At 41.3% G+C, this 27,786-nt stretch overlaps 1 protein-coding gene across 2 annotated transcripts in view; it reads left to right on the top strand.

The window, feature by feature from the left end:
- Nucleotides 1-27,786, top strand: part of LUZP2 (leucine zipper protein 2) — a 293,189-nt gene that overhangs the window by 235,240 nt on the left and 30,163 nt on the right. For both annotated transcript variants that reach the window (XM_060279056.1, XM_060279101.1), the window contains 2 exons: nt 3,102-3,176; nt 4,653-4,817. In XM_060279056.1, the coding sequence (XP_060135039.1) occupies nt 3,102-3,176; nt 4,653-4,817 (240 nt within the window). The remainder of the gene's footprint in view (nt 1-3,101; nt 3,177-4,652; nt 4,818-27,786) is intronic.

Consider the following 27,786-nt stretch of genomic DNA (forward strand, 5'->3'; position numbering starts at 1 on the left):
AGAATAAAAAGGTAGAGGTTTTAAGCATGATTGACTTTCAAATGACCAATCAATCTGTTGAACCAAACAGCTTTCTACTGCAAGTTTGTTATACAAGTTATGTGCCAGGAGGATTGATACTTCCAGCTTATTGATTCAATGGCCTGTGAACGAAAAAGGATTTGCGAAATAGATTCAGACATTAAAGTCAATTGTATGTGTGTGTGTGTGCGCGCACACACACACACACACACACACTTCCTCTCCCTTTCTCATGAAATGGGATTAAATGATAGGTAGGGCAATGCATATATATCTTGTTTAAAAGACTATTCTGGCTAAACTACTAATGGATTTACTGATATGAATAAGAATGTTTATACACTATTGGGCTCATTATTTTCTATCTTGGAAGGACTGCAAATGGCAGCCATGGCAAGAAAATACTTTTGGTGTCAGATTCTTCCAGGTGCAGCTTTTTCATTCACAAAATTAGAGATGATTGAACTGAATTTAAATTACAGGGAGATGGATTTGGTTTACATAGCCTCACTATACACTAGAGCAACCTTTCATAGCTAAGAATTTCTGGAATTTCCCTCACTGAGGGATTTTCATGAAAACAATGGCATGGTTTTAGGTTGTTTTGATACCGAGGTTGAACTAGAAAGTCCATCAGACTTTCTTTCCTGACTCTAAGCCATTTGGATACTGCTTTACAAAGGTGAGCTGATGGTGTACAGGAACTGGCATGGGACATTTCTGAACTTTTCCATGTTGTTCTTTGTCAATTTCAGCTTAGGTGGGCTCTCCTCTTTGAAGGCTGAAAACTGTTCCATCCTTTTTCTGGAGCACACAAAACTCCTGGTGTTATTTTGGGGGAGGGGAAATAAATAGCACAATACCCCCCCCCCCTTCTCAGCAAAGGCTATTCTTTCTTGAACTTCATCTGTAGCCCACTGTAATACTTGGATGAAATATCACACTATGGGCACTCCTACAAAAATTAAAACATACTTGGACATACTTAGCTTGATTCAGGAGCACCCACTGAGCGGGGTTGACTAGATATTTGGACATGAGTCTCCACAGTTAAGTTGAATATCCAAGTCCTTGTGTGGACTGAAATCCTGCATTGAGGTCAATGGGATTTATAGCTTAGTTGGTAGAGTATAAGTCTGTTAATTTCGGGGTCATGGGTTTGAGCATTGGGCAAGAGATTCCTGCAATACAGGAAGGTGAACTAGATTACCATCGTGGTCCCTTCCAACTCTACAATTCTATGATTCTAAAATATCTAACTTTTCACTGAACCTTCCTAATTTACTTTTCATATTGGTGGAAGAATTCCCATTCACTTTGACATTGCTTTTGCTCAGGGTCTATTTAATATATTTAGCATCATATCTTAATTCAGTGCATGCCATTTTTTAAATTGCATTTCATGCCAACTACCAGCCTACCAATGCCACACATTAATGATTGAGAGGCTGAAAGTGTCTCTTCCTGTAGTTCTGTAAAGGAAATATGAAAGTCAGACATCTGGATGGTGGCATCTTTGGGAAAAATTAGCAGTAAGCTCTAGCAATTACCTGTTTGGAAATATTTAGCCAAGAGCCCTAAATGTGATGTCCTTTATGACTTATGAGTTAAAACATTTCAGAGCAATTCATGTGCAAAAAAAAAAGTTAAATGCCTCATAAAAATGTATTACAGCAGAGATAACCATCTGGTCCAGTATCCTTTCTCCCTTTCCCTATATAAGTACTGGATGTAACCACAAAGCCATTTACATTTACAAATAGAACAATTATACTACTAATAATTTTGCTAGTTTCATTGTAAGACGTGGTTTCTATTTTAGGAATAATTATTCCTGGCCCCAGTAAGCAGCACTGATTCTACTCCCTCCACTATGGTGAATGATCATATTCATGTCCATTTGGATGGTGCTGTGACACTCATTGTCGCAAGCCCATCTCCCACACCATTCATAATTTCTGACATGTTCCATTGTCCATTATTTCTAATACCAAGGGGTTGTTGAGCTTCCTGCAGATGGCTGCACTGGTACAGTGCTAAGTCTGCTTTGCCATAATGAATCCTTCTGTGGAGAACGAGTCTCCACAAGTCCATTCTAAAACAATTGACCAGCTCAATAGCAGCAGTTATCTCATTCTCAGAGGGTAAGTACAACAACAACAACAACAACAACAACAACAACAACAACAACAACAACAACTAACAGAAGTGAAACAAGACATGTAGCTTAGTACCTTGAGGTCTATCAGAAAGGAACCTAGGAAGTGGGACACCTTTGAAAAAATAGCTGCTTCCTTACATTGAAGAAATTAAGCAGTGCCTAAGCTACAAATCTTCTATCTAGTGGTCCGAGAAAAATCTAGGATGAAATAAATAGCAGCAATTAGGAGCACATTTTTCACACCACCTATACAGAAAAGCAGTCTTAGAGGAAGCACCATTCCTACCTCTTATCATGCCCACCCCTCAGGTATGTTTTCTATCTCATGAGACAACATGTGTGGGGATGCAAACATGCATGTGAGATGAAAGAAATGTAAGGAGGCGAAGCAATTTGCATAGAGATGTGACGAGTGTAGAAAAAATTAAGGAAACACTCCTCTTGGCTTTTCTGCTCCACATTACCTATCCTAAAGATGATTTCTTCCACTAGGAAAAGTAGAATTTAGCTACTGTATTTCCACATGTTTGCAACATCTAGTTCTATCCTAAGCATCTTAGAAACATACAATGCAGTATTTATTTACCAACTGTGTACGAAACACATATGCTTTGATGGGGATTGTAAATATTTTAACACAAGATGAGATTCTCCCCCCCCTTCAAATCAATGACAAAACATTCATCTGAACAAGGCTGGATTTAGATACTGTAATAAAATGTTCCCACACCAAAGGCCTCCTTCAATTCATCAATTGTAATATTCCCCAGAGAATCTGTTATATTGACAAGATGGGGTTTTTTATTCCATCTATTTTTCTTACCTTCCAAAGTAAAACTCTTGCACCCTCCTCACAGAAATGCTAGACGAAATAGGGTTATAATTTATACCAGCTAATTTGTTTTTAAATTTCCCACAGGCACAGCAGCTTACAGACTTGGAACAAAAACTAGCAATTGCGAAAGAAGAATTGGAGAAAGCAGCTCTTGACAAAGTAAGAACTCTTCTGAGCACATCTTTCTGCACTATTAATAGACAGTGATTGCAGTCTAATATGTCAACGTAGGATCTTATTCTTGTAAAACTGTAGACATATATTTGATTGTATGCATAATGAGTATTCCCCCTGGAGAGGAGGGAAGTTCTTGCAGTATGGCAGTCTAAGTACAGGCATTTGTTCATTGAAGATGATGAAAAAGAGCCATCTCTCTTCCCTCTCTCTCAACATGCTCAGTAAGGGGCAAGAGCATCATTATGACTTTTACAACTTCAGATACCCAAATACAGCTGGGACCAAAAAGATGTGATGTTGTAAGAACTATAGCAAACAGCATCATTACAGAGGGAAAATGTGTGTTGTGTGAAAATTGTCTTGAGACAGGAATATGTTTTAAAATATAAAGCAATCTCATCTAGATAGGTGGCTAGATTATGTCAGCATAATGTGAGGCAATTCTTGGTTCCACCAGCAGCAGAAGCAACACCATAATGAAATCCCCAGAAACTCCAGCAAATATGCCAATAGTCACTGGTCGATGTGTCTTGTTGATAATGCTTTCATCGTACACATGCAGAGAAGGCACCAATAATCCAGTACACGTGTCACATAGCCAATATCCTCTCCAGTACCTAATATTCCCCACATAGACACTTTTCAGAAATTAGCACAAATGTCCTGGTGCCCAGGTGAGGAAAACAAACTTTTTGCAAGAGGCAGACTACGTATCCAAGGAAAGGGTGAAAACCAGGACAAAATGCTCATGGGGATCAGCACCAGAATCCATCTGGTAGTCCAGTTGGAATGAACACTGTGATGAGCAACAGAAGATATGGGCTTGAGTCTTCCCATGGGGGGCTTGTTTTTACTCCTTACTCCTACATCACAGTCAGAACATCTGTTGTACAAGCAGCAGTGAGGAATGGTGTAGGGTTAGCAGTGCATTGGATTATTGGGACCTCTCACGTTCCCCTTAGAAGCATAGTGTTCCCTGATAATGTCAGAAATCCAATGCACAACATCCGTTATATGTGGCCATCTAGCAGCTGCTTTATCACATCTAACAGAGAATAGCCCACCACCTTCCAAGGCATTCTGGAGCAGTTCATGCCGTCTTTTTTTATGGCCAAGGCTAAGTTGCTGACCCAAGGCTGGAAGAAGCACAAGGGCAGAGAATCCACTGCTATCCTGTCCTCTTTCCAGTGTGTGAAACACAGGTAGCTGAGGTGAGACAAAAGCTAGGAGTTCCCAAACAGAAAGGCCTCTTTCCTATGGGGAAAAATGGAATAGTACACTTAGCCATTGTGTCACATGCCCGTTTCCTATTTTCATTTGTGTGCTCGATCATACATTGGCTTTCTTTCAGTTTTTTTAGTTGCTGAAAATTGTAAAGAGCGCGAACATAAAAAGTGCAGAGTAAAATATGATCCTCTGTAATCTCTTGTTAAGATCGAATGACATTTCCCCCCTCAGGAGTCACAGCTGAAGGCTCTGAAGGAGACCGTACAACTCTGCCTGTCTTCAGTTTTGCACAACCAGCCTCCCACTACAAATATAATCCCTTCAAGACCGACTGAGAGACAGACATCCCCAGTTACAAATGGTTCAAAAATTCCATTTCAAGTGACAAGCACCAAGGTATCTTTCTTTCTTCTTTTTTTAAAAAATGAGAGTGTGTCCTGAAAGTCCATCAAACTGGAACTAAGAAGGATTTTAAATTCATTGAAAGATTAGGATGAATTTTGAAGGTAATGCTAAACCTATCTTTACTGTCACTGAAGTTACTTTTTACTATTTTTCTTGTTGCTGAAGAAGATTTGGGATATTTGCTCTTATAGAAGCCTCATCTGCATAGTTAACTGTTATAGTACATAATCTATCCTATTTGGTATGCAGTTTATTGATACTGCCTGTAATTAATATACCGTTCAACAGACCTTACTGATATAATTCCTATTCCTGCAAAGGGAAGTTGCCACTAATTGCAGCTGAAAGCAATGAGACAAATTGGTTATGACTGAAATCTTATCCCATTGCATTCCTTAGGACTTGGTTATTACTGAAATGCAGTAAGGCAAAGCATAAGTTGAATCAAGCAACAGTGCAGAAAACTTGCAATAATTTTAAATGCTTCACTAATCCAGTAACATATAATGGCAACCATTGGTGCCTTAGTGGTGGTTGTGTAATAGCAGCTGCATATACGGGTAATCACCAAACATACCAGCAATTGCCATCCGTGTGCCAGTAATCCTCTGTTGTAGCACTACTATATAAATAACTTTAAGGATTTTTTTCATGGAGTACAGTATAGACAAGTCCCACTTATTTTCTCAAGTTGATTATGTCCATGTATACCCTTACAACTCCAGGCTGGACAGTCAGGAAATTTCATGGTTTTTTACACCCACCCCTTTGTTTACTAACTTGGGTCATTCAGATTTCATTGTAGGGATGTACAAATATGTACACTCCATTGTTTTAAGTGAACATATGAGTGGGGGAAAGATCATGCCCACTAGTCACATTCGCAGGGCTGGTGTAATGGAATCAGGTAATTTCCAATGGCTGAGAAATGATCCTTTTCAATCAGAACAGCCCTAGTTCTGATGCACTGACTGGCTACTATGGGGTCTGAACATTCAGCATTTGTGGAAAAGGAGCTTACACACATGAGACTCCTCCATGCAGCCAAGAACCTGCTCACATTACATGTGTTTCCACCTTTCCACCTTCACAATAATTTTTAGTGGTGTAGCCAGCAGCTCACATGGCTAGTGATCTTTCTTCCTCTTCCTCAGGCATGTCAAACCTGCGGCCCTCCAGATGTTTTGGACTACAATTCCCATCTTCCCCAACCACTGGTCCTGCTAGCTAGGGATCATGGGAGTTGTAGGCCAAAACATCTGGAGGGCCGCAGGTTTGACATGCCTGCTCTTCCTGCTTTTACTGTGTATGTTATCAGAGCTGAACACCCCTTTTGTTTCTCCATGGAACCGTGGGCATGAACTCTGTTATCAGAGGTGACACTCTGCTATTAATACTTATTTCGGGGTGAGAACAAGGTAATCCAAAGGCACCTCATTAAAAGCATAAGAGCTGCTAGTCCAGCATCATGACTCCGAAACATTGCTCCCCTTGGAATTCCTCAGGTGTCTCACCAAAGGAGGGGCTCATAAATTTACTTTAAATTTCTTCTTAGCAACATTTGCTGGTCACAGCCTTGTAGAGCCACACTCCAGGGTTAGAAATCACTAACAGGTGGGTTTTAATATACTCAACTTGTTTACTTAACATCATTCACCAAGAAATATTATCTCTTTCAGAGATATTGCTCATACTGGTACATGCCATGAAAGTGTCTGAGGGAAAATAATGGGTCATAATCCTGCTGTTCTACTCATGGACACCTCATTATTGTAAATCTGTACATTATCCATGATTACAAAGCCCTTGAAAACTTGCTACTGTGAAATAGGTTGTCAGGGAATCATGGTTTGAGCCAGAATTATACCTTCTGCAACAGAATTATATCACAGAACACTTTCATGATGACAGCCATTGTTATGTATGTAGTCCTTGACTTTGTCTTCCTATTAAAAGCTAACTAGCCCCAGCTGTAATTGCACAAGCTTTTCCTTTCCATCAGTGTATATGACTCAGGTGTTGTTGTTTTAATGCGTGCATGTGCTTTTTTAAAAAAGTGACACAATATTCAGAGTCTCAGTGCTCATGAATTCTGTCACTTTCGATAAGAAGCAGCTTAACCTTCAGTGTATGTCTTGCCTTGTAAATATCATAACTTCAAGGGATTATTCATCCAGTTACCAAATCATGGGCTTTTCTCAGTGTCAAATTTACATATCATTTATAGGTTGAAATGCGTATTACATTGACAATATCTGTCTTGGGCAACGCTGTAGGAGTCAGTGTGTGTTTCTCTTAGAAAGTATGCATAAGGAGATAAGAGATTTTTTGGCAATGGGTGACAGCCAGCCTATCTCTGTGTCCTTTGATTCCCAGGCATGCTTACTAGTGGCAGGTCCATTGTTGAGAAGGAGGGGGCACAGTCTTTTACTAGTTTCTTTGTGCCACAAATAAATAAATATAAAATCCTGTTGTTCCCCGTAGTTTCATACAGCCCACTCTCCAGCAAGTGGCATGCCTTATATATGTGTGCATAGGACTGCAACCTTAAGGCCGAATGAGATGTTTGCTCATTGTGCAGTGTGCAGCTATGTCTTTAATTAATTACTGGCCTAGCCATGGAGTTGATGCTTATTGGAAAGACGGCACATGAGGGATTTCTCTTCAATATTCCACTGCAGATAGATTGCCCTGCTCCCAATCCATAAAACTAGACACTATGAAAAATACCCCTATTTGTGCTACTAGGGGGGATTTCCACTATGGTGTGTTGTGTGTGTAAAGATAAGGTTCCCTTCCACACACCCTACCCCAACAAGTTAAAACAATGGTACTACTTCATGTTTGTCACCCACTATTTCCTCCACCCTCTAGCAAAAGAGAGTTGCTCTCCTTCTACCGGTACATAGGACTCTCTTACCAAAGTCTCACCCAATGCAACATGGGTACTAATATGATATACTTTTTCTGAATTGACATTAGTAGAGAATTTTTAAAAAATGTTTAACAAACTCAAGAAAAAAATGTATGAGCTATGATCTCAGAAAGATTATGAACTCCTATCTTAGCTGGCAAGTTTCTTTTCTTTTCTTTTTTTTTCTTTTGCAATAATACAGTCACAACTCCATTACAATTCTACATCCCTGAATTGTTCCCTGGAGTCTAGATAAAGTATAAGGATTAGAGTCACATCCTTTGTTCCAACCACTTTTGCCTCTGGCCCCTGCCCATCACTGGCAGTCGGCTCCCAGAAGCTTCTCTATGAGGGTATGTCACCCTCAGGCTGAAAAAGGCAAAAGGCTGAAAAGCGGTCATTTGAGTCACTAAGTTTTTCTGATCCATCACTTCCTTTTGAGGCTACAAATTATGAAGGGGCAGGGAGCTCTGTGCCAGTATGGATCCTATTGGGACTGTAAGCTCCACCACAAAAAAAAAAACTCCCCACCTTTGTGAACACATTAAAATGTAGACAGAACTTTAGATCAATCACTCCTGCACAGACTCTGCAGAAATGAAAGTAATTAGCCCAACAGTAGTCAAAATCCATTGAAAACAAAATATAGTCCCCATCAATATTATTGTTATTGGCATCCGTCTGCCCTGAGAGATAAGGGGGCACACCTCTGGGGTGACATCAGACTGCTGGAGAATCACAATACCTGCTGTGATTGCAGAGACCTGTAACTGCTGCCTCCTGTGTTGTTTTTGTTGCATCAGCAATACTGAAGTTACGTCCCCAGGGCTGCCCAGATGACAAGACACCCCCTATCGGCCTCGCTGATGTGGTCCAAAGGAAGCAGAGCAATATGTTTGGCACCAGCTTGGCTGCAGGAGTTGCTGGAAGGAGGCATAGAGGATGTCATCCAACTCCACTCTGGATTTGTGTAGGGTTTACTCCTTAGCCCTTTCTTCTCCCGAAGATGTTCCACAAGGCAGCAGAGGTTTAGGATCAGAGTTTCCCTTCTCAAGCAATATAGGTTCATGGTAATCTATGTGGTTCTAGCCACTGATCTATAAGGCAGGCATCCCCAAACTGCGGCCCTCCAGATGTTTTGGGCTACAACTCCCATGATCCCTAGCTAACAGGACCAGTGGTCAGGGATGATGGGAATTGTAGTCCAAAACATCTGGAGGGCCGCAGTTTGGGGATGCCTTCTATAAGGTAAGAGGGCCAGCCCTCTATGGGTGTGCCCTTTGGATCCAAATCACCACTTCTTGAAACAAGTGATCAGCAGAGCTGGCGTTACTAGGAAGATCCAGGCAATAATTATTTTCCTTTGAGGGGAGGCCAAGAAGTGTTCCTAAATTAGAATCCTTTTTTTAAAAAAAAAAGAAAAGAAATCACTTTGGTTGCTAAAATTGGAACCAATGCTGATCATTTCATTTATCATAATATCCCAATTTAAATTCATGGTTTGACCTTTTTGCACAAAGCATTCTTCTCCGAAGAGCATATAAGACAATATAAATTTAATTATGTGGTACGTTCTTTTTTCGTTTCTAATACGAGAGAGATATGAAGCTTTCCTAATGCGTATAGGTATTTTTTTTTACCTCCATGTGCCCTCTCTTATCAAAACATGTCAAAGTCCCTCATTTCTAAAGAAGATATTTCTCTTAGGCAAGAACTTCAAGCTGTTGCTATGACACCCTGTCAGCAAGAACCCAGAAATATCTTGTTTATTGCAGGCCTGTTTCTTATGCCTAATATCTGTGTCATTCATGAGGACACATTGCTTTGTAAGATTAATTTTATCCTTAGAAGGAAAATATTATGTACCTCATGTTGCAGAATGTGAACTTTCAGCAGGCTTTTAGCAAAACACTTGGCATTCATTTTTAAACTTTGGGCATCATTTTGCAGCTGCTGAGACCCCAACACCCTGGCAGTACTCACCCCAATGCCTATCTGGAGCCCTTCTTGGTGGGGTGGGGTGATTTACCCCATCTTCTGAGTGTCTGGAATGCCATTTTAATTTCCCACAATGGAAAAGGGGAAGGACCATAGTTTATTATTATTATTATTATTAATAATAATAATAATAATAATAATAAATAAATAAATAAATTATTATTTATACCCCGCCCCTCTGGCTGGGTTTCCCCAGCCACTCTGGGTAGCTTCCAATAGAAATATTAAAATACAATAATTTATTAAACACCAAAAGCTTCCCTAAACAGGGCTGCCTTCAAATGTCCTCTAAAAGTCTAGTACAGTGGAACCTCGGTTTATGAACACCCCGGTTTATGAATTTTTGGTTTACGGACGCTGCAGACCCATCTGGAACGGATTAATTCACTTTCCATTGCTTTCAATGGGAAAGTTCACTTCAGTTTATTAACGCTTCAGTTTATGAACAGACTTCCGGAACCAATTGTGTTCATAAACCGAGGTACCACTGTAGTTGTTTTTCTCTTTGACATCTGGTGGGAGGGTGTTCCACAGGGCGGGTGCCACTACCGAGAAGGCCCTCTGCCTGGTTCCCTGTAACTTGGCTTCTCGTAGCGAGGGAACCGCCAGAAGGCCCTCAGCGCTGGACCTCAGTGTCCGGGCAGAACAATGGGGATGGAGACGTTCCTTCAGGTATACTGGACCGAGGCCGTTTAGGGCTTTAAAGGTCAGCACCAACACTTTGAATTGTGCTCGGAAACGTACTGGGAGCCAATGTAGGTCTTTCTAGACTGGTGTTATGTGATCTCAGCGGTTGTTTTAATGATATAACATCTGTTTTACATGCAGAAGGTCCCTGGTTCAATCTCAAAATCTCCAGGAAGGGCTGGAAAGGTCTCTTGTCTGAAAAGCCAAGAAGCCACTGTAGTATAGACCATGGGTGGGCAACCCCTGGACCAGATTTGGACCTGCATTGGTCCCAGTTTAGCCCATGAGGGCTCTCCCCCCCCCCAACCTGGGTTTCAGGATATGTTCATTCTGATGCTAAAGTAATGCACACTTTTTGTCTTAGATGGGGAGTGAAAAATAAACTGAGTATCACAGAATCGTAGAATTTTAGTGCTGGAAGGGACTGAGAGTGATTTAATGCAACCAGTTTGAAATATGCTTTCCACTATTACAATCACATCTGCAAAATCTGCTGAATCCAAAAGGGAGTTGAGTGCATAGATCTAATGTACTAAACTGAGTCTGCTTCATTGATTTGCACAAACTCTAGATTCAAATAATAATAATAATTTTAAAAATCCACTCACTTACCTGACAATTGTGATGAATACAAAATAGCACCAGGTATATATTTTAGCTGTAGCAAAAAGAGCAAATGCTGTTTTGGGAAAGGAATTGTTTTCTATAAAGTCAAATAAATGATATTTTTATTTATTTAAAATGTTTATAACCCATCTTTCACTCATTAGATATTAAGAGCTACTCCAAGCCCCACATGTCTGAGTGCCCCACACAATGGGGGGCCTTGGGCCCCCTCCCCCAAAATAGTAAGGGGGCTCAAAACAGCTTATCCCCCCCATGAGCCAGGACCCCTAGATAAGCAAAGCTACAGGGAACCAGGCAGAGGGCCTTCCCGGTGGTGGCACCCACCCTGTGGAACACCCTCCCATCAGAGGTCAGAGAGATAAACAACTACCTGAGATTTAGAAAATACCTAATGGCAGCTCTGTTTAGGGAAGTTTTTAATCTGTGCTATTTGATGTATTTTAATATTTGTTGGAAGCCGCCCAGAGTGGCAGGGGAAGCCCAGCCAGATGGGCGGGGTATAAATAATATATAATTATAATTATAATTGTAATTATTATTAAACCATGGCCAATGCCAAGCCTTCCTGAATGTTGCCCACATGAAGGCATATGTTGAGATCATACATTATTATTATTATTATTATTATTAGTCTTCTCTATTGCTGCAAGGGAACTATGAATAGTTTGTAAATTACAAAGCTTGATGCAACTGCCAGCAAACTCCACAAGGAATTAAATGTTATTAAGCATTCATTAATGATTTATATAATGGGTATTAATGTGGTATCTCTACATGATGCATGTATTATTAATCCAGTATTATAAAGTTGTGTTCTAACATAAAGCGAAATTAAAGTAGGAAAGGTGGCTCGTGATGAATTACTCCTCTTTTGTCTGGCACTTGATTAAGTTACCAGCTAGAAAACATTCACTAGAAAAGAGCTTTAATTTTCAGCAATGGATCAGGCAGATTGACCTTTATGATTCAGCCACAGATTGTAGGTCTAATCATTTAAACTGAAACGTGTTGAATCATTGACCATAAAAATGTGGAGAAAGTGGGCCATCAACAATGCAGGAATTCAATTTATTTTGTCCTGAATGATTTAAGAAACAATCTACGGATATAAGCTGAAATCCTGACAATTCCCAATGGAACTTATTTTTGATTTTCCTATTTGAAAACCTTAGTAGACACCTGAACCAGTTTGACCTTCAGTGGACAGCTAATGTAATAAGTCTCATCTCATTGTCTTTAAAAGCTGGTCTAGAGAAAGGCTTATTGAAAAGCATAGGGGAAGGGAAATCCAATTTCCTGGTGGTTTAAAGAGATGGTTTCCCTTTAACCATTCATTAACCATGTTTGAAAATTGAGCAGTGAATATTTATCATCCTGAGTGACTAGATACTTATGTGCACACTGTACATAAAATAGTAAATGGGTGGCCCTTGTTAAACATAAGACAATATTTTGGCTCTCTTTACTTAAAAAATAATTCTTTGCGTGATAATATGGCACCTGAATACAGCGTAATAACTAGTGGGCTCAGTGAGCCCTAATTTCATGGGCCCACTGCGAATAGTTTTGAATGGTCATATGATTTAAACAGTGATAAAGTAACAGTGATTTGAAGCACTTCATCAGCTGATCGTCTTTCACATGAAGGATGTTTTACTGGAGGCAATCAAAGAGCACAAGTGATGGCATTTGTCATCCTGTGAATGAATTGTTACCTAGGCAATTATTTATATTTATCCTGAAATAAACAGAGGGGACTTACACAAGGTTTAGCTGGCTGAACTGCCGTGGAATGGTAAGTCAATGATGAAGTTAGGTTTCCATTTCAAATGGAAAACGGACAAGCTGCTGCCCCAGGATATTTAGCAGCTTGCAAATCTATGTCTAGTGATATGTTTTGACTTCCCAAAACATTTTAGAAACATGCTTTATAAGCCCTCCTCATAGCACTTAATGTGCAGAGCTGCTATATATTCTTATGAGTTTGGGGGTGCCTGGGCCCCCTTCTAATTCCTGGAATAGCCAGGCCATCCTGTTAACGGCCTACTAAGTATGAGTCCTTAAGAGAATAAAGGGAAAGGGGGCTCTGTGCCAGATAGCAAATGGGTGAGGCCCCTCCTTCAACTCTTAGATAGAAGGGCAAAGCCTGAGTTTTTAAGACAGGGTTTGCTGTGATGTGAGTTAGGAGCTGGATACAAAAGCTGCAAGCTGGAGAAGCAGAGAGCCAGGCCTGATTTCTGCTGGAATCTAAAGCTGTGGCAGGACTTTATTGGGGTGTGAATGCTGTGACACACACACACACACACACACACACACACACACACACACACACACACAAATGTAACACGTGCTCTCTGTTTTCTATTTAAGGAAAGTTGTGCCTTCATTATCTGTATATATTTTTATTCTTTCTGTTCACTGTGACTCTACCCATCCCTTCAAGAAGTCCCAGATTTCCTTGTGATCTGATTCTGTTTGTTTCTCATCAGTCCCTCTCACCCACAGGTCCTACCTCTGCTCTGATACATTCTAACCTACTTGTGTTTATTTTCTTTGTCGACTATAATTGCCTTTGGGGCCCTGTGTGATAGTCTGTGTGACTGATGCTTTACATAGAACATTGTGCACAAAGAACTGCTCACTAGCCTGTGACTAATTGCTTTTTTATTATCATGACTGCTTCCAAAAGAGAACAAAATAGTTCAGATTCTCCAATTCCCCTAGTCTTTCTTTCTTTCTTTCTTTCTTTCTTTCTTTCTTTCTTTCTTTCTTTCTTTCTTTCTTTTTCTTTCCTCTATACAGGAAAACTGGGCCGGGGACACTGGGTGGATGCACTTCCTTGAACCATTTGAGTGCATTTTGTTAATCTTAATCCTTGTGCTATGGTAGCAATGTGGTAATATAGTTAGATTTGAAGGTACCTTCCCTGTTCTGCCTTATGGACCTCAGGCCTGGGGTGTGGTGTGGTACTGCTGTTGAACCAAAGCAAGATGTGGCACACATGATGCTGGTGTGCAGATACACATCACGTCAATGATAGCAGAGCCAGGGACTATTTAAGATCACTCTTATCCCTACTAAGTATTAGTTTTGTTATTCCTCCTCTGAAGTCAAAATGTATGAAATGCTTATTTGTCTCTTGGGCCCAAACTACATGCTATCAATATTATGTGGCTGCCACCACTGACCTGAAACACTTCCCATCTCTCCCTTACTTCCCTCCAGTAACATTTGGTTGAATAAAACATGTGAATGATAATAAGACTATTACTCAGCATTTTCCTGCCCACCCAAAGATGAAAGCTAAGAAAATGGAGCGGGGATAGAGGAATGCTGCGCAGGGATGACATGTCACTCTTCTTAACTTAACATTACCAAGGAGCAAATGCAAATTATTATCTGTTCCTGAGATAAGATGCATAGGCAGCTGAACTGTGGAAGTGGCCTAAGGATTCCAATTCTTCCCTGGGAAATGAATGTGTATTAACTTTCAGGTGTAACATTTGCATGTCTTCCTAGGAATGAAAGTGGGGGAAATAAACAGTCAACACTCAGCACTGAAATACTGATATCAACACATTGTGGGAAACCCATGTGCTATTTACCTTTAGTTTAAGAGTAGAGGAAGCAATGTTGTTGGAATTCAGGTCCCAACATCTCTGACCATTGGCCATGTTGGATGGGGCTGCTGGGACTTGTAGTTCAACAACATCTAGAGCGCCTGTCAGAAGTGAACATGGACCAATGGTACTAAACACTATGGGAAACAGCCTTACTAGAAAAAATAACCAATAAGACGCCTGCTTCTTGGGAGAAAAGCAATGACAAACCTAGACAGCATCTTAAAAAGCAGAGACATCACCTTGCCGACAAAGGTCCGTATAGCTAAAGCTATGGTTTTCCCAGTAGTGATGTATGGAAGTGAGAGCTGGACCATAAAGAAGGCTAATCGCCGAAGAATTGATGCTTTTGAATTATGGTGCTGGAGGAGACTCTTGAGAGTCCCATGGACTGCAAGAAGATCAAACCTATCCATTCTGAAGGAAATCAGCCCTGAGTGCTCACTGGAAGGACAGATCGTGAAGCTGAGGCTCCAATACTTTGGCCACCTCATGAGAAGAGAAGACTCCCTGGAAAAGACCCTGATGTTGGGAAAGATTGAGGGCACTAGGAGAAGGGGATGACACAGGACAAGATGGTTGGACAGTGTTCTTGAAGCTATGAACATGAGTTTGACCAAACTGCGGGAGGCAGTGGAAGACAGGAGTGCCTGGTGTGCTATGGTCCATGGGGTCACGAAGAGTCGGACATGACTAAATGACTAAACAACAACAACAACAAGCTGAAGCTGACACGGGGACAAATAGAAGTAGACGGCTTCACCCCGGTATGGCTCCCCTTTATCACATATCACAGCCCAACAAGACAATGACAAAAATCCACCATCATACAAATCAATATGGCTAACCTGATCCAAAATACCCATCCAGCCCACTCACACACAAAACAAAGACCACCACAGCTAACCACAAATGAATAACCATATCCTGGGCCAACCCCAACATCTCTTACCACCAAAGGAACACAAACGAACAGCAGAGAACCTACACAAGCGACGCTGACAAAAAAACCACACATATTAAGCAAAATAGAAACATCGTCACCTGACCCCAACCCCCAACCCTATCTACCTCTCCCCCCTTTTCTTCCCAATGTCTCAACAAATGAAACTGATTTGTAAAAATATTATGAGAGACATTGTACATATCTTTTTAAACAAAGAAAACCTTTAATAATAAAAACATCTAGAGCGCCACAGGTTCCCCAAACCTGCTTTAAGCTTTCCTTTGTATAGCTGGAGTTTGTGTGTTCCCTCTCCACAAGTTATCTTTGTTAAATTGGAAGTGAGGTGAGATGACTTGTATAACTGCTCCGTGCCATCCCTAATCATGATAGCTTCTGAACAAAGTCGATTTTTTAAAATGTCAGTTTATGACATAATGTATGCAGCTGGGATTTTGTAGTCATAACAAAAACAACATTTCCATTTTCAAAAATATGTTTTGGAAATGTAATTCCCTATTCATTTTCTCAGTCAATAATTCCTCCCTGTTTAGGCATGATGATTCTCTCCCCACCCACCCACCTACACACTTTTTGCCATGTTTGACTGCTTTTTACCCTGCCTGTTATTGTCATATCTGAGCATATATGAGAGAAGAGCAAGGGTTAGATTCTGAAGTGTCAGCAGAAACATGAACATTGTGGAGTAATTTGCAAAGCCTCTGTGATAAATACACTCATAAATCTGCATCTGTACATGGTCTGTTTAGTGTGTGTGTGTGTGTGTGTGTGTGTGTGTGTGTGTGTGTGTTAAAAATACTCTCTAGTGGCTTTCACACTAAAAGTACAATAAGAATCTAATTAAATAAGTTAAATGGCTATTATTCAACAGAAATAATTCTGCTAAACAAAATACTAAACAAATGCAGGAGAAATATCACAGAAAGAGAAAATGATGTCTATTCCACACTGTTTCATAAAACATCAAGGCTGAGATCTAAATAGCATCTTTAGACACTGTGCCTTGGGTACCAGTCCACATCCACAGTGCATCTAACATATCCTGTTCATTTCTATGGACTTCAGTACATCTTAACTTTCTCAAGTAGAAGACAGTACATTTCAGTATTACTCTTTGAAGAGATTGTGTCCTCTTTAAAAGAAGACACGTGTTGCAGTGAGACCTGGAGACCGACCTCCTGTGTGGGTAAGATTGGTGGGTAATATTAGTGGGTAATATTGGTCAGCCACAACACCCGATTGGTAGGTCCCTTGATGTTGGGTTCAATCTGGCCAATGGGGCGTAGTCCAAATGGATTGAGGGACCTATATATACCCATGCACGTGACCCAGAGCTTCCTCTTTCAGTGTGTGCATTCGGAACACCCACCCACCTCTCCCTACTATTAGGGCTTTGTTGCGCTTGACCTTGATATGCCGTCATGTGTCGACTGTCATTGGGACAGGCGCATGGCAGGAATTTTCCCCACTTGGCTGATTGGCTGGTGCCACTTGGGTTTCGTCTGCCACATAGTAAATTGTCACAACTTGTAAGGTTGCGGATAGGCTCTGGTTCAGGTGATAGGGTTGGGAGAACGCTCTCGCCATCCCTATGTGAAGGGTATTCCGTTAAAGAAATCCAGGGACTCAAATGGTTTGGTCAACCCCTGAGAGGGGGTTGTCCCTGTGCCTGAGTCTAGGGGGACATCTGGGTGGTAGACATAGCCTGCTCCCAGCTTTCTGCCTATCCAGGTGTTCACCCTTGGCTGACCTATGCTGGTGCCCTGGGTCAGCACTACCTGCAAGGGTGCAGGGAGCTAGTCGAACCAGAGCCTATGCAACCATTCACTTTCTGTAATCTATAAAGTTGTGGCCTAAATTCTACCAAAGCCAAACTACAATTTGAGTCAAGTGTGAATTTATTGGGGGGGGGGTGGTTTCTGAGTCTGAACATGCAAGATTAGCTGAGCATATTCAGTAATGTCCATTCCGTGGTATTACTTTGCCATGTGAAGGTCTAATGTAAACCAGCTTGACTGTGAGTGCTGCCTAGCCAGCTAGCATGATATACAGAGGGAAAGGTAATTTTAGCTCCAGACAACACATATTTGACTGTCTCCTTCTGCTAGGAATTGCCTTTTCTCTCTCAGGAGTCACTTCCTAATGTGAAAATAATGAGAAGTATAGGAATTTGTGGCTGTGAAGAACAACAAGGAAGAGAGGAAATAAAGATGTGTAAAAAGCTTCAGAGGGATAAATGGCTTTCCCTAAAAGGTCAGATTGTAACATGCAGGAAACAATATGAAATGATTTGTGGAGCTAGGAAGTTGTTGTATATGTAAGGACAAGAACTGGCTAGGCTTGAAAGTGTAGGCCCTTCCTTTGGACACAGAGGTTATGTTCTCACTGGGAGCTTAGAACTTATTGGAGAGGATCTGGAATGCTGAAATTGCAGTATCGCAGGCCATCAAGGTCCTGTGAAATGTAGTTTTCTTGGCTGTCTGATATTCCCTAAACACATATCCCATGAGTTCTGGTGCTTGGGATATTGCTATATGTGCTAATGTACTACTCATAAGGAGTCCTGGGACATGTACAGTCATACCTTGGAAGTCAAACAGAATCCGTTCTGGAAGTCCGTTTGATTTCCAAAACATTCAGAAACCAAAGCGCAGCTTCTGATTGGCTGCAGGAAGCTCCTGGAGTCAATCTGAAGCCGCGGAAGCTCCGTCAGATGTTCAGGTTCCAAAAATAGTTTGCAAACCGGAACACTCACTTCCGGGTTTGCGGTTCAGAAGCCAAAACATTCAAGAACTAAGCTGTTCAAAAACCAAGGTATGACAGTAGTCAATACTCCTGATTTTTCTACTTCCTCGGGCACCTTGGGGTGAAAAGGTATATCCCAAAGAATTTTATGTCCACAGTATTCCAAGAGTTATGAAGCGTGCCAGCTTCAACAGCATTGTCAGCTAGAGCAGTTGCCGGTCAGTGTAAACAATGCGACCAATGGTCTAACTCAGTATAAGGCAACTTTATATGCTTCGGGTAAGTTTTTGGGAAAGGAAAGGAGCAGCAAGTGGTAGTGTATGGTGACTTAAGTCACCTTCCAAAGCCCTTCCATTCAGCACTATCACTAGCTGAGACTGCTACAGCAACGTCTTAACCTTGAAGGCTAAAAAAGTATCATGCAAACTGTGACTGTTCTTGTAATTTTTATCATTTCTCACTGCTGTGCTAGGTGTCTGGCAGGCCCTGAAGTGGAGGCCTAGGTGGAGCAGACCTTTATATACCACTTCCAAACCACCATCTTTTTGAAGCCTAGTGGCCCAGACCTTTACTGCTTAGTCTCCACTTTTTCAAAAAACTGTGACTCTGGTGTTTTAAAATTGAATCAAATACCTGTTTTATTTCTCATTTTCTATTTTATTTCAAACAGTTGTATTTATATCCTATCCTCTTTCAGATAAAGTAGATGCGTACACAGGGCAAAAAAAAAAAAGACTATACTTGCTTAGAAGTAAGTCAGAGATCTTATAATATATTGAATCATATTATTGATGTGATATGTAAACTTGCAGTTAAGTTGTAAAATAAAACTTGGTTTATTATTAGATATAAGATGTTATCATTACTTAATGGTATTACTGTTGCTTCAAGAAGATAGCTAGTTACTTTCCCTAAGTCTAGCCTATAATAGCCTTAGTCAAGTCCCAACTCCACCCCCAGGTAACTCACAGGCTTGTCAAGGTGGCTTTTCTTGAAGTCTTCCCTTTGTTCAGGGTTCACCTTTCTCAGTTACCTTTAAGCTTTAATGAGGTCTGCACCTTCTGCCACCATGGCCTTAGCTGTCTCAAAGGCTGCTGTAGGAGTTCACACCCCTTTTTTTGCAAGCCTCCTTAGCTTCTGCCTTAGGAAATGTCAGCTTCAGTTTTCTTCATCTGCCAGCTGCCTTTCTCTCTAGCTTTCCTCGAACCTTTTCCGAAGTCCTTTCCTGAACCTATTCACAGTTCACCAAAGACAGCACAACTGACCTCCAAGCAGTACTGAATTTGGCCTTATATGCCTTTCAGCCAGGGCTCTCAATCTAATCAATTCATTTCTGATGGAATTCCAAACCCTCATTAGCCTATAATTATGTACTAATGGATTTGAATGGATTGCGCACCAAATGCCCAGACATTAAATATAAATTGGATGCTACTGTTCTGTATATGGAAGCCAAAAACCAGAATGCCATCTCAGCAACAGGGAACAAGTGCAGCAATTTAACTGCCGCTTGACCCATTGCAAGCAGACCTTTGTATCTTCCCTCTGGTTCTACTTAGGGATAACAAACAAGGTTTTTTTTCTTTCTTTTTTACATTTAACTATTTACATACTGTTCAGTGTTTAAATCTTTAAAAAAAATTCTTTTCTTTTTTTACCTCAACACAAAATTGTTCATCAAAATGTAATGGGGTGTGAGTTTTTTCTTTGGCTGCCTGGCTCAGTTGGTAGAGCATGAGTCTCTTAATCTTAAGGTTGTGGGTTCCAGCCCTACATGAGGCAAAAAGGTTCTTGCATTGCAGGTTTGAACTAGATGACCCTCATGGTCCCTTCCAACTCTATGATTCTAAAATGGAATGGAATGTGTGTTTTGTCCTATTTTGTCACATTCCTATTCCTATTCCCATATATGTGCCATATTGTAGCTTTGTGCCATGACTACCTATTGAAATCAACCTATGATTGTTATTTATACCCCACCCTTCTGGCTGTGTCTCCCCAGCCACTCTGGGCGGCTCCCAATTAAATATTAAACACAGCATTAAATATTAAAAGCTTCCCTAAACAGGGCTGCCTTCAGATGTCTTTTAAAATTAGGATAGCTGCTTCTTTCCTTGACCTCTGATGGAAGGGCATTCCACAGGGCGGGTGCTGCTACCAAGAAGGCCCTCTATCTGGTTCCCTGTAACCTCACTTCTCGCCACTCCTCGGCGCTGGATCTCAGTGTCCGGGCTGAACGGTGGGGGTGGAGACGCTCCTTCAGGTATACAGGATCAAGGCCGTTTAGGGCTTTAAAGGTCTACACCAACACTTTGAATTGTGCTCGGAAATGTACTGGGAGCCAGTGTAGATCTCTCAGGACCAGTGTTATGTGGTCCCAGTGGCTGCTCCCAGTCACCAGTCAGGCTGCTGCATTCTGGATTAGTTGTAGTTTCCGGGTCACCTTCAAAGGTGGTCCCACGTAGAGCACATTGCAGAAATCCAAGCGGGAGATAACCAGAGCATGCACCACTCTGGCGAGACAGTCCACTGGCAGGTAGGGTCTCAGCCTGAGTACCAGATGGAGCTGATAGACAGCTGCCCTGGACACAGAATTAACCTGTGCCTCCATGGACAGCTGTGAGTCCAAAATGACTCCCAGGCTGCACACCTGGTCTTTCAGTGGCACAGTTACCCCATTCATACCTCATGATGCAACTTGACAACACGAGTTGGCACAGCAGTCTTTACTCCAAATTTGCTGTTACAGGAAGTCATAGGGATGGGCCACAAATAGCACGCATATTTCTTGGACATCTTTTCTGACCATGAAATCTGCAGGAAAATGGAATAAGACTTTCTTCAGGAGAAGGCAAAAGCAGGCTTTTTTTTAAAAAAAAAAAACCACCACAACAAGGTGTGCAGTTAAGCTGCGAAGCTCCATGGAACTTCATTAGCATCTTCCCATTTAAGTATTTTGCCCTAAAGGGAAAAACATCCCTCTCTTATGTGAAAGTGAAATGAAGCACTGAAAATGTATCATCTGAAGTTTACCCTAATTTTAGTACTGTCACGTAAGGTACAATGCAACCATCCTAAAGCTTTTGCCACTTTATATTCCTTGCAGATATTCTCTCTCTGTTAATGGAGAAATGTGTATGTATATATGTGTGTGCATGTGTGTATATATATCACAGATACATAAAAGCAGGTTTTTGTTTGATCTGAAGTACATAGCAAGGTTACAATTTATTAAGCAACTAAGCATGGGGAAATGATGTTTAAGGAGGTCAGTGAGGTTGTTAAAACTGTTAGAGGGTTACTAGTTTTAAAATCCATGTGAAACCCCCCCCCCACACACACACAAAAAAAAAACCAAGAAAAACCCCTTAAACTATTATAATTTGGCTGGGCATTTTCAGGGAACACAATGCTTTCTTAAGGTTGCAAGAAAAAGTCCCCTGGACAAGTGAAAGTACATGGAAATTTCAGCTTTTCTCTCTAGGACCTAAGCTTACTCTTACCACAAGCCAGGGCCAAACGAGACATGCACTTAATATGTAGCAGGCAGCTATGTATTTCCTTAACTAATTACTAGTGCTGTGCCAAAATCTCTCCTTCACTTTTCTTCCTCAGCAAAATGTTTCCATTGTTGTGCCTCATTGTCAGAATTTCTATTGGGATTTCTATAGTATTTTGATCAGTGCAGGATCTTGAGCTTACAATAGGAGGTGACCTCAGGTGATATACAATAGAGATGATATACAGACTTTGGTCAGTCTGTGGTCAGGCTTGGTCAGGCTTGTGTGAGGCCAAAATTGGGCACCTCTCGGCTTCCATTCTGTGCCAGATTACATCATAGCAGTGTCCCCCTTGGTCCGGCACCCAGTGAGAGTAAACTGGTCATGCTGCCTGGAATCTGCCTCTGCCTTCAAGAATAGATTTGAGGATGGCACAGGAAAATCCAATTCTTTTAGTGCTAATCCTTGTGCTAGCACAACTATTTAGTTGAACACTGTCCTCTGTTTCCTGTAAATATCTATCCAGCAAACTGCAGCATCTCCATCTAACCATGCTTCCTGGTTTTTAAAATGGCCCATGGGAGGAGTTACCTTCTGATGTCTTCCCTGGACTTGTAATACAAGTATGGGCACCTAGGAGGGCTGCGGAGTGCAGACCGCTGGTGAAATGATTTGTAGAATGAATGAAAGAACACCCACAACACCTCAAAAATAAGCACAACAAGAGCCTTGCACCTCAACCATGAGAATTTTACTAAAATTTGTTTTCCCCATGAATAATAATTTTATAACTTTGAAATGAAAGTTCTTTTCTCATTCATTGGCAATACTAATTACAAATGGGGGTGCCTACATATGGGGATGCAGGTGGTGCCGTGGTCTAAACCACAGAGCCTAGGGTTTGCTGATCGGAAGGTCGGCAGTTCGATCCCCGTGACGGGGTGAGCTCCCGTTGCTCAGTCCCAGCTCCTGCCAACCTAGCAGTTCATAAGCACGTCAAAGTGCAAGTAGATAAATAGGTACCGCTCCAGCGGGAAGGTAAAGAGCGTTTGCCAGAAGTGGCTTAATCATGCTGGCCACATGACCTGGAAGCTGTCTGCGGCCAAACGCTGGCTCCCTTGGCCTATAGAGCGAGGTGAGCCTGCAACCCCAGAGTCGTCCGAAACTGGACTAAACTGTCAGGGGTACCTTTACCTTTACATATGGGGACGGATGGCTTTGTCTCTTCAGTGTCCCACTGTGAGTGACCCTTCCTACACAGCTATGAGCCTTGGGAGGGTGGCTGGGAGGGTTCCCACTGGCACCCATGAGGACTTTGTTCTGAGAAGTCGGGGGATGGGACAGTTTTAATTCCAAGATGAGATCTCTATTCAGATCATGAGGTGAAATGAAGAGAGAAGCCTCCTTGGATGCTGCCTTTACAGTGTAAATTGGATTTCCCCTGTAATTAGATATGGAAACATAAGGTTTTAGCTTCCTGCTACATATCTAGTTTGGTTCTTAGGGGATCTGAATGAAGGGAGTCTGACAACACAAAGTAGGTTTGAATATTCAACAAGCAGAGGAATCAGAAAACATGAGAGAATTCATGCTTCATTTTTTACGCTTTGTGTAACTTACAGAGTAGTTGCTCATTCACCATTTCAGTGGAGAGATGCATGAGTTTACGCAAGAATTAACTTACTCATATGGCCTGTTTCTCTCATTTGTTAAACTGTAATTCCCAGTGTCCCCAACCATTGGCCATGCTGGCAGGGGCTGATAGGAGTTGGAGTCCAACAACATGTGAAATAGATTTTCACTTTTGCTGAGCACACTAGCTCGTTTTGCAAATATGAATGTGTGTGTGTGTGTGTGTGTGTGTGTGTGTGTGTGTGTGTGTGTGTCTATATATATATTACCAAAACGAACAAAAATTTTCTAGCGATAATATAGCTCATTTCTTCTTTGATAAACGTATATATGGCAGATGCATTTTTTGAGTTTTGGATATCACAAATATGTCAAGGCACTCATGGATATACTACAAATAAATACTCCTTCACTATGTGGAAGGAGATGCCACAGATCCATGAGCCCCACTTTTTCATCTCATATAGTTTACAAGACAAGATTCTACACATATGTTGTCAAATGCTGCTTATGCTGTGTGGGAAGCATAGAAATCTTTGCAATGTAAAGAGAAATGAGTGCTTCTAAGTCCCCAGAGCTCCCTTTGTGAAACTGAAACAAAGCTGCCCATAACCCTTGATATTTCCCCCCATTGATATCAGCTGCTTTCAAACCACCAGACACCAGGGGAATGGATATTGTATCATTTCTGGAAGGATGGTACATACCACTCTGAAAAATAGTCCTTTAAAACATAGACATTGGAGCATGTCGTGTGTTACACTAAAAAGGTAAAGAGACCCCTGACCATTAGGTCCAGTCGCGGACAACTCTGGGGTTGTGGCGCTCATCTCGCTTTACTGGCCGAGGGAGCCAGCGTACAGCTTCCAGGTCATGTGGCCAGCACGACAAAGCCGCTTCTGGCGAACCAGAGCAGCGCACGGAAACACCGTTTAACTTCCTGCCAGAGCGGTACCTATTTATCTACTTGCACTTTGTGCTTTTGAACTGCTAGATGGGCAGGAGCAGGGACCGAGCAGCCGGAGCTCACCCCATTGCGGGGATTCAAACCGCTGAACTTCTGATCGGCAAGCCCTAGGCTTTGTGGTTTAACCCACAGCGCCACCCGCGTCCCAGTGTGTTACACTACATTACCCCTTTTCTGCATTTTTTTGTAATAAGGAAGAGTCACAAAGCAAAGTACTCTGAATGGTACTTTTTGTTGTTGCTGCTGCTCTGGATTTTCCCCGTCATACTGTGATTTCAAGAGACAATTTACAAAGCCCCGAAAATCTGATTAAAATGGAAAGAGGGCAAATATTTAATGGCACAAATGTCAGTAGGGTAATAGGAAGTTTCTTAGCTGTATAATAAATCATCAGGCTGGCTGGCATTTTGGGTGACAAATCTGATCAGATTTATAGGCAGAGTGAAAAACATTACAGAAAAGCCTTTTGGTAATTCCTCTGCTCTATTTTACTTTTTCTATCCATATTTTTTCTGGTTTGAGGATATTGCTCAGATTTCATCTTCGCTAGTGGCAATGACAGTATTTTAATTTACCTACATTGCATACAGCATTTGGGCAAGAATCTGTTTTTAATGGTACCTGGGATCTTCTGCATGCTATGCAATTGCTCTTCCATTGAGGTATGGCCTTCCCTCAAATGGGTTTATGATTTGAATATTCAACACAACACATAAGTATATGTGTGATCTACACACAGGGGTTGCTTACTGGAGTTCTCATGTAGTAGGGTAGCATGAAGGGCTGGAATTATTTGACAGAGTGTACCTGTTGCTAATGGGCAGGCTTAGTTTGCATCAAGGTATTCCATTTAAGAGGGACTCATCATTCCAAGCATGGGGACTAGATACTGGAGTGACCCAGCATAATACAGTGGATAAAGTGCTAGTTTAGGAAGATCTAACCTTGGGATAGGTATCATCTTCTCTTGCCCCTATGTAACTTACAGTGTTACTATGAGAATAAAATGGACAACAAGGTCATGTATGCCACCCTAAGATGGATAGAATAAAAATGTAAATGACCATTACAGCAAGCAGTGTGTCTTGGCTTGACCACTGCTGATTCTAGAATGGAACGGTGATGAGTGCAGGATAACAGCATCCTCAAAGAGTTGTGGAAAGGAGTAGCAGCATCTGATGATTCTAGGAGCAAAGACAGAAAGGACTATGTAAGATGAGAAAGCAAGAGGGGGGAAAATGAATTTTCAAATGCCGGAATCAAAAATACAATTTTCTTTCTTCAGGGCCAATTTGAATAAGTAAGCTTCTTGGGTTCATCATTATACACTTGAGGTGGTGGTGGAGAGAGAACTGCATCACAAATCCCAGAGATGTGCACATTTCCAAGGAGAACTGTGTCTTGGTCTGCATATTGATTTGGGAATTTGAGTAGGTTCATACTAAAATGTGACAAAAACAAATCTCCCCCATTGCTACAGGACAGTGCCTCTTCTTCAGTAAAATAAATCTACAGAAGCATCACTAGTTTCCAGGAGAGCCTTTTCATGAGTCTGTGGCCTTCTCGGGCTCTTCAGAACAGGAGCCTCTTCATGTCTGCCTCTGCACTGTGACCCCATCACCACCTGATCTTTAGAACACTCACCAGGGGAAGTGCAGCCTGAGTTTGTAGCCTGGATGAAGCTAGCATATTTCAGAATCAACCAGCCCACCCTTCTCTTTGCATTGTATCATCACAGATGGTTCTGTCCTCAGGAAAGTGCTTGAATCATTAGCTAAATTGGCTTTAAAGGAGCACAATTACATGACAGAAGAACATTTGCCTCCCCTTCAAAATCCAGCAGGGATAAAAATCAAGATGCATAGCAAAGCAAATGCAAGTTAATGAGACTTGCTTTCTTCTTAGGTTATCAATGAACTTGTTAACCTTGCTCCTTCCGACCCATGGGTTTTGCATACTAAGATTGCTGCGAAAATGAGAGAGAAGTTGCGTTTGTGTTTCCTTTCCTCCACTGAATATTATGTCCCTGTTATATTTCAGCCAAAAATTTAAGAAGTGACAGAAGCTGCAGGCAGGTGTGGGGACACCCACCCAGTTACAGTAAAAAAAATCCCCACTTATAATCACTTTACCATAGTCACTATCTTCTCAACATATTGCTGTTGGTTGTTGGCAATCTCTGTGTTCAGAGGAGGTGGTGTATATTATCAGGAGCGGCATACTACATCGAGCTTGGGAGCTGGCTTTTGTAAATGTTTGAATTAATCTTTCAAATGTTCTCCCTTTTATGTCAGCATCATGTGTATTTTTGTATTTTAATATTCTGTTGGAAGCCACCCAGAGTGGCTGGGGAAACCCAGCCAGATGGGTCTGGTATAAATATTATTATTATTATTATTATTATTATTATTATTATTATTATTATTATTATGTGTTCTCCCAAGTATATCTTCACATGTGGATACAGAAAGATTGAGTGTCAATAACTGCACATGTAGGAGGGCTTTGAGTATGTCCTTTCAGCTCCCCTTGAAATGATGTTCTTTAAACGGCAACAAAATCTGAAAACAATGAGCTAGCACTCTACAGGTAATAAATGAGAAATTATGTAGATTCGTGGTGCTGAATATTGCATTTTCCATTGGATTAGCATAAAATTACAGGCACAGGTGTTTCTGTAATTGGGAGCCATTTGGAAAATTCACTATGTTCAATGACCCTCTGCTGGGTTGTTTGCCCAGTTGTGATGGAGGTAATGTGTTAATAGTGTAGTTTCTGTCATGTAAAATAATGCAGTAATGTTGTCCGGAATTCAGGTTCCAACAGCATTTATGATGATAATTTTGTTCTTTGCGAGCTACCACCCCCTGTTTAACTGTATTTCTTTTTCTCATTTATACATATGCGTTGCAGTCCAAAAATCATTTCTTGATTTGCACAAAGATAGTTTTATTGTGTCAGAACAATGATTGCCTAATCCAAAACCCCATCTCTGAGAGTCCCCAGTATTGCAAAACAGGGTGGTCAGACAGTACTCCAGAATTTGAGATTCAGGGCCTATGTATAGGTCCCTGTGGAGGCTACTGAAAGTCCATCTAAGATTGTAATCTGTAGCAGAACTCATTGAGTGTTTAGACCTTTAAACCTTCCCCTATAAATAAATTCAGACAAGGCTCAAATTTTAGTTTGGTTTTTGGCAGAATTTAGGCCACAACTTTATTGATTACATCAGGTGAGTGGTTACATAGGCTCTGGTTCGGCTAGCTCCCTGCACCGTTGCAGGCAGCACTGACCCAGGGCACTAGC

Source organism: Zootoca vivipara, chromosome 1 (assembly GCF_963506605.1).
Source record: "Zootoca vivipara chromosome 1, rZooViv1.1, whole genome shotgun sequence".
NCBI lineage: Eukaryota > Metazoa > Chordata > Lepidosauria > Squamata > Lacertidae > Zootoca > Zootoca vivipara.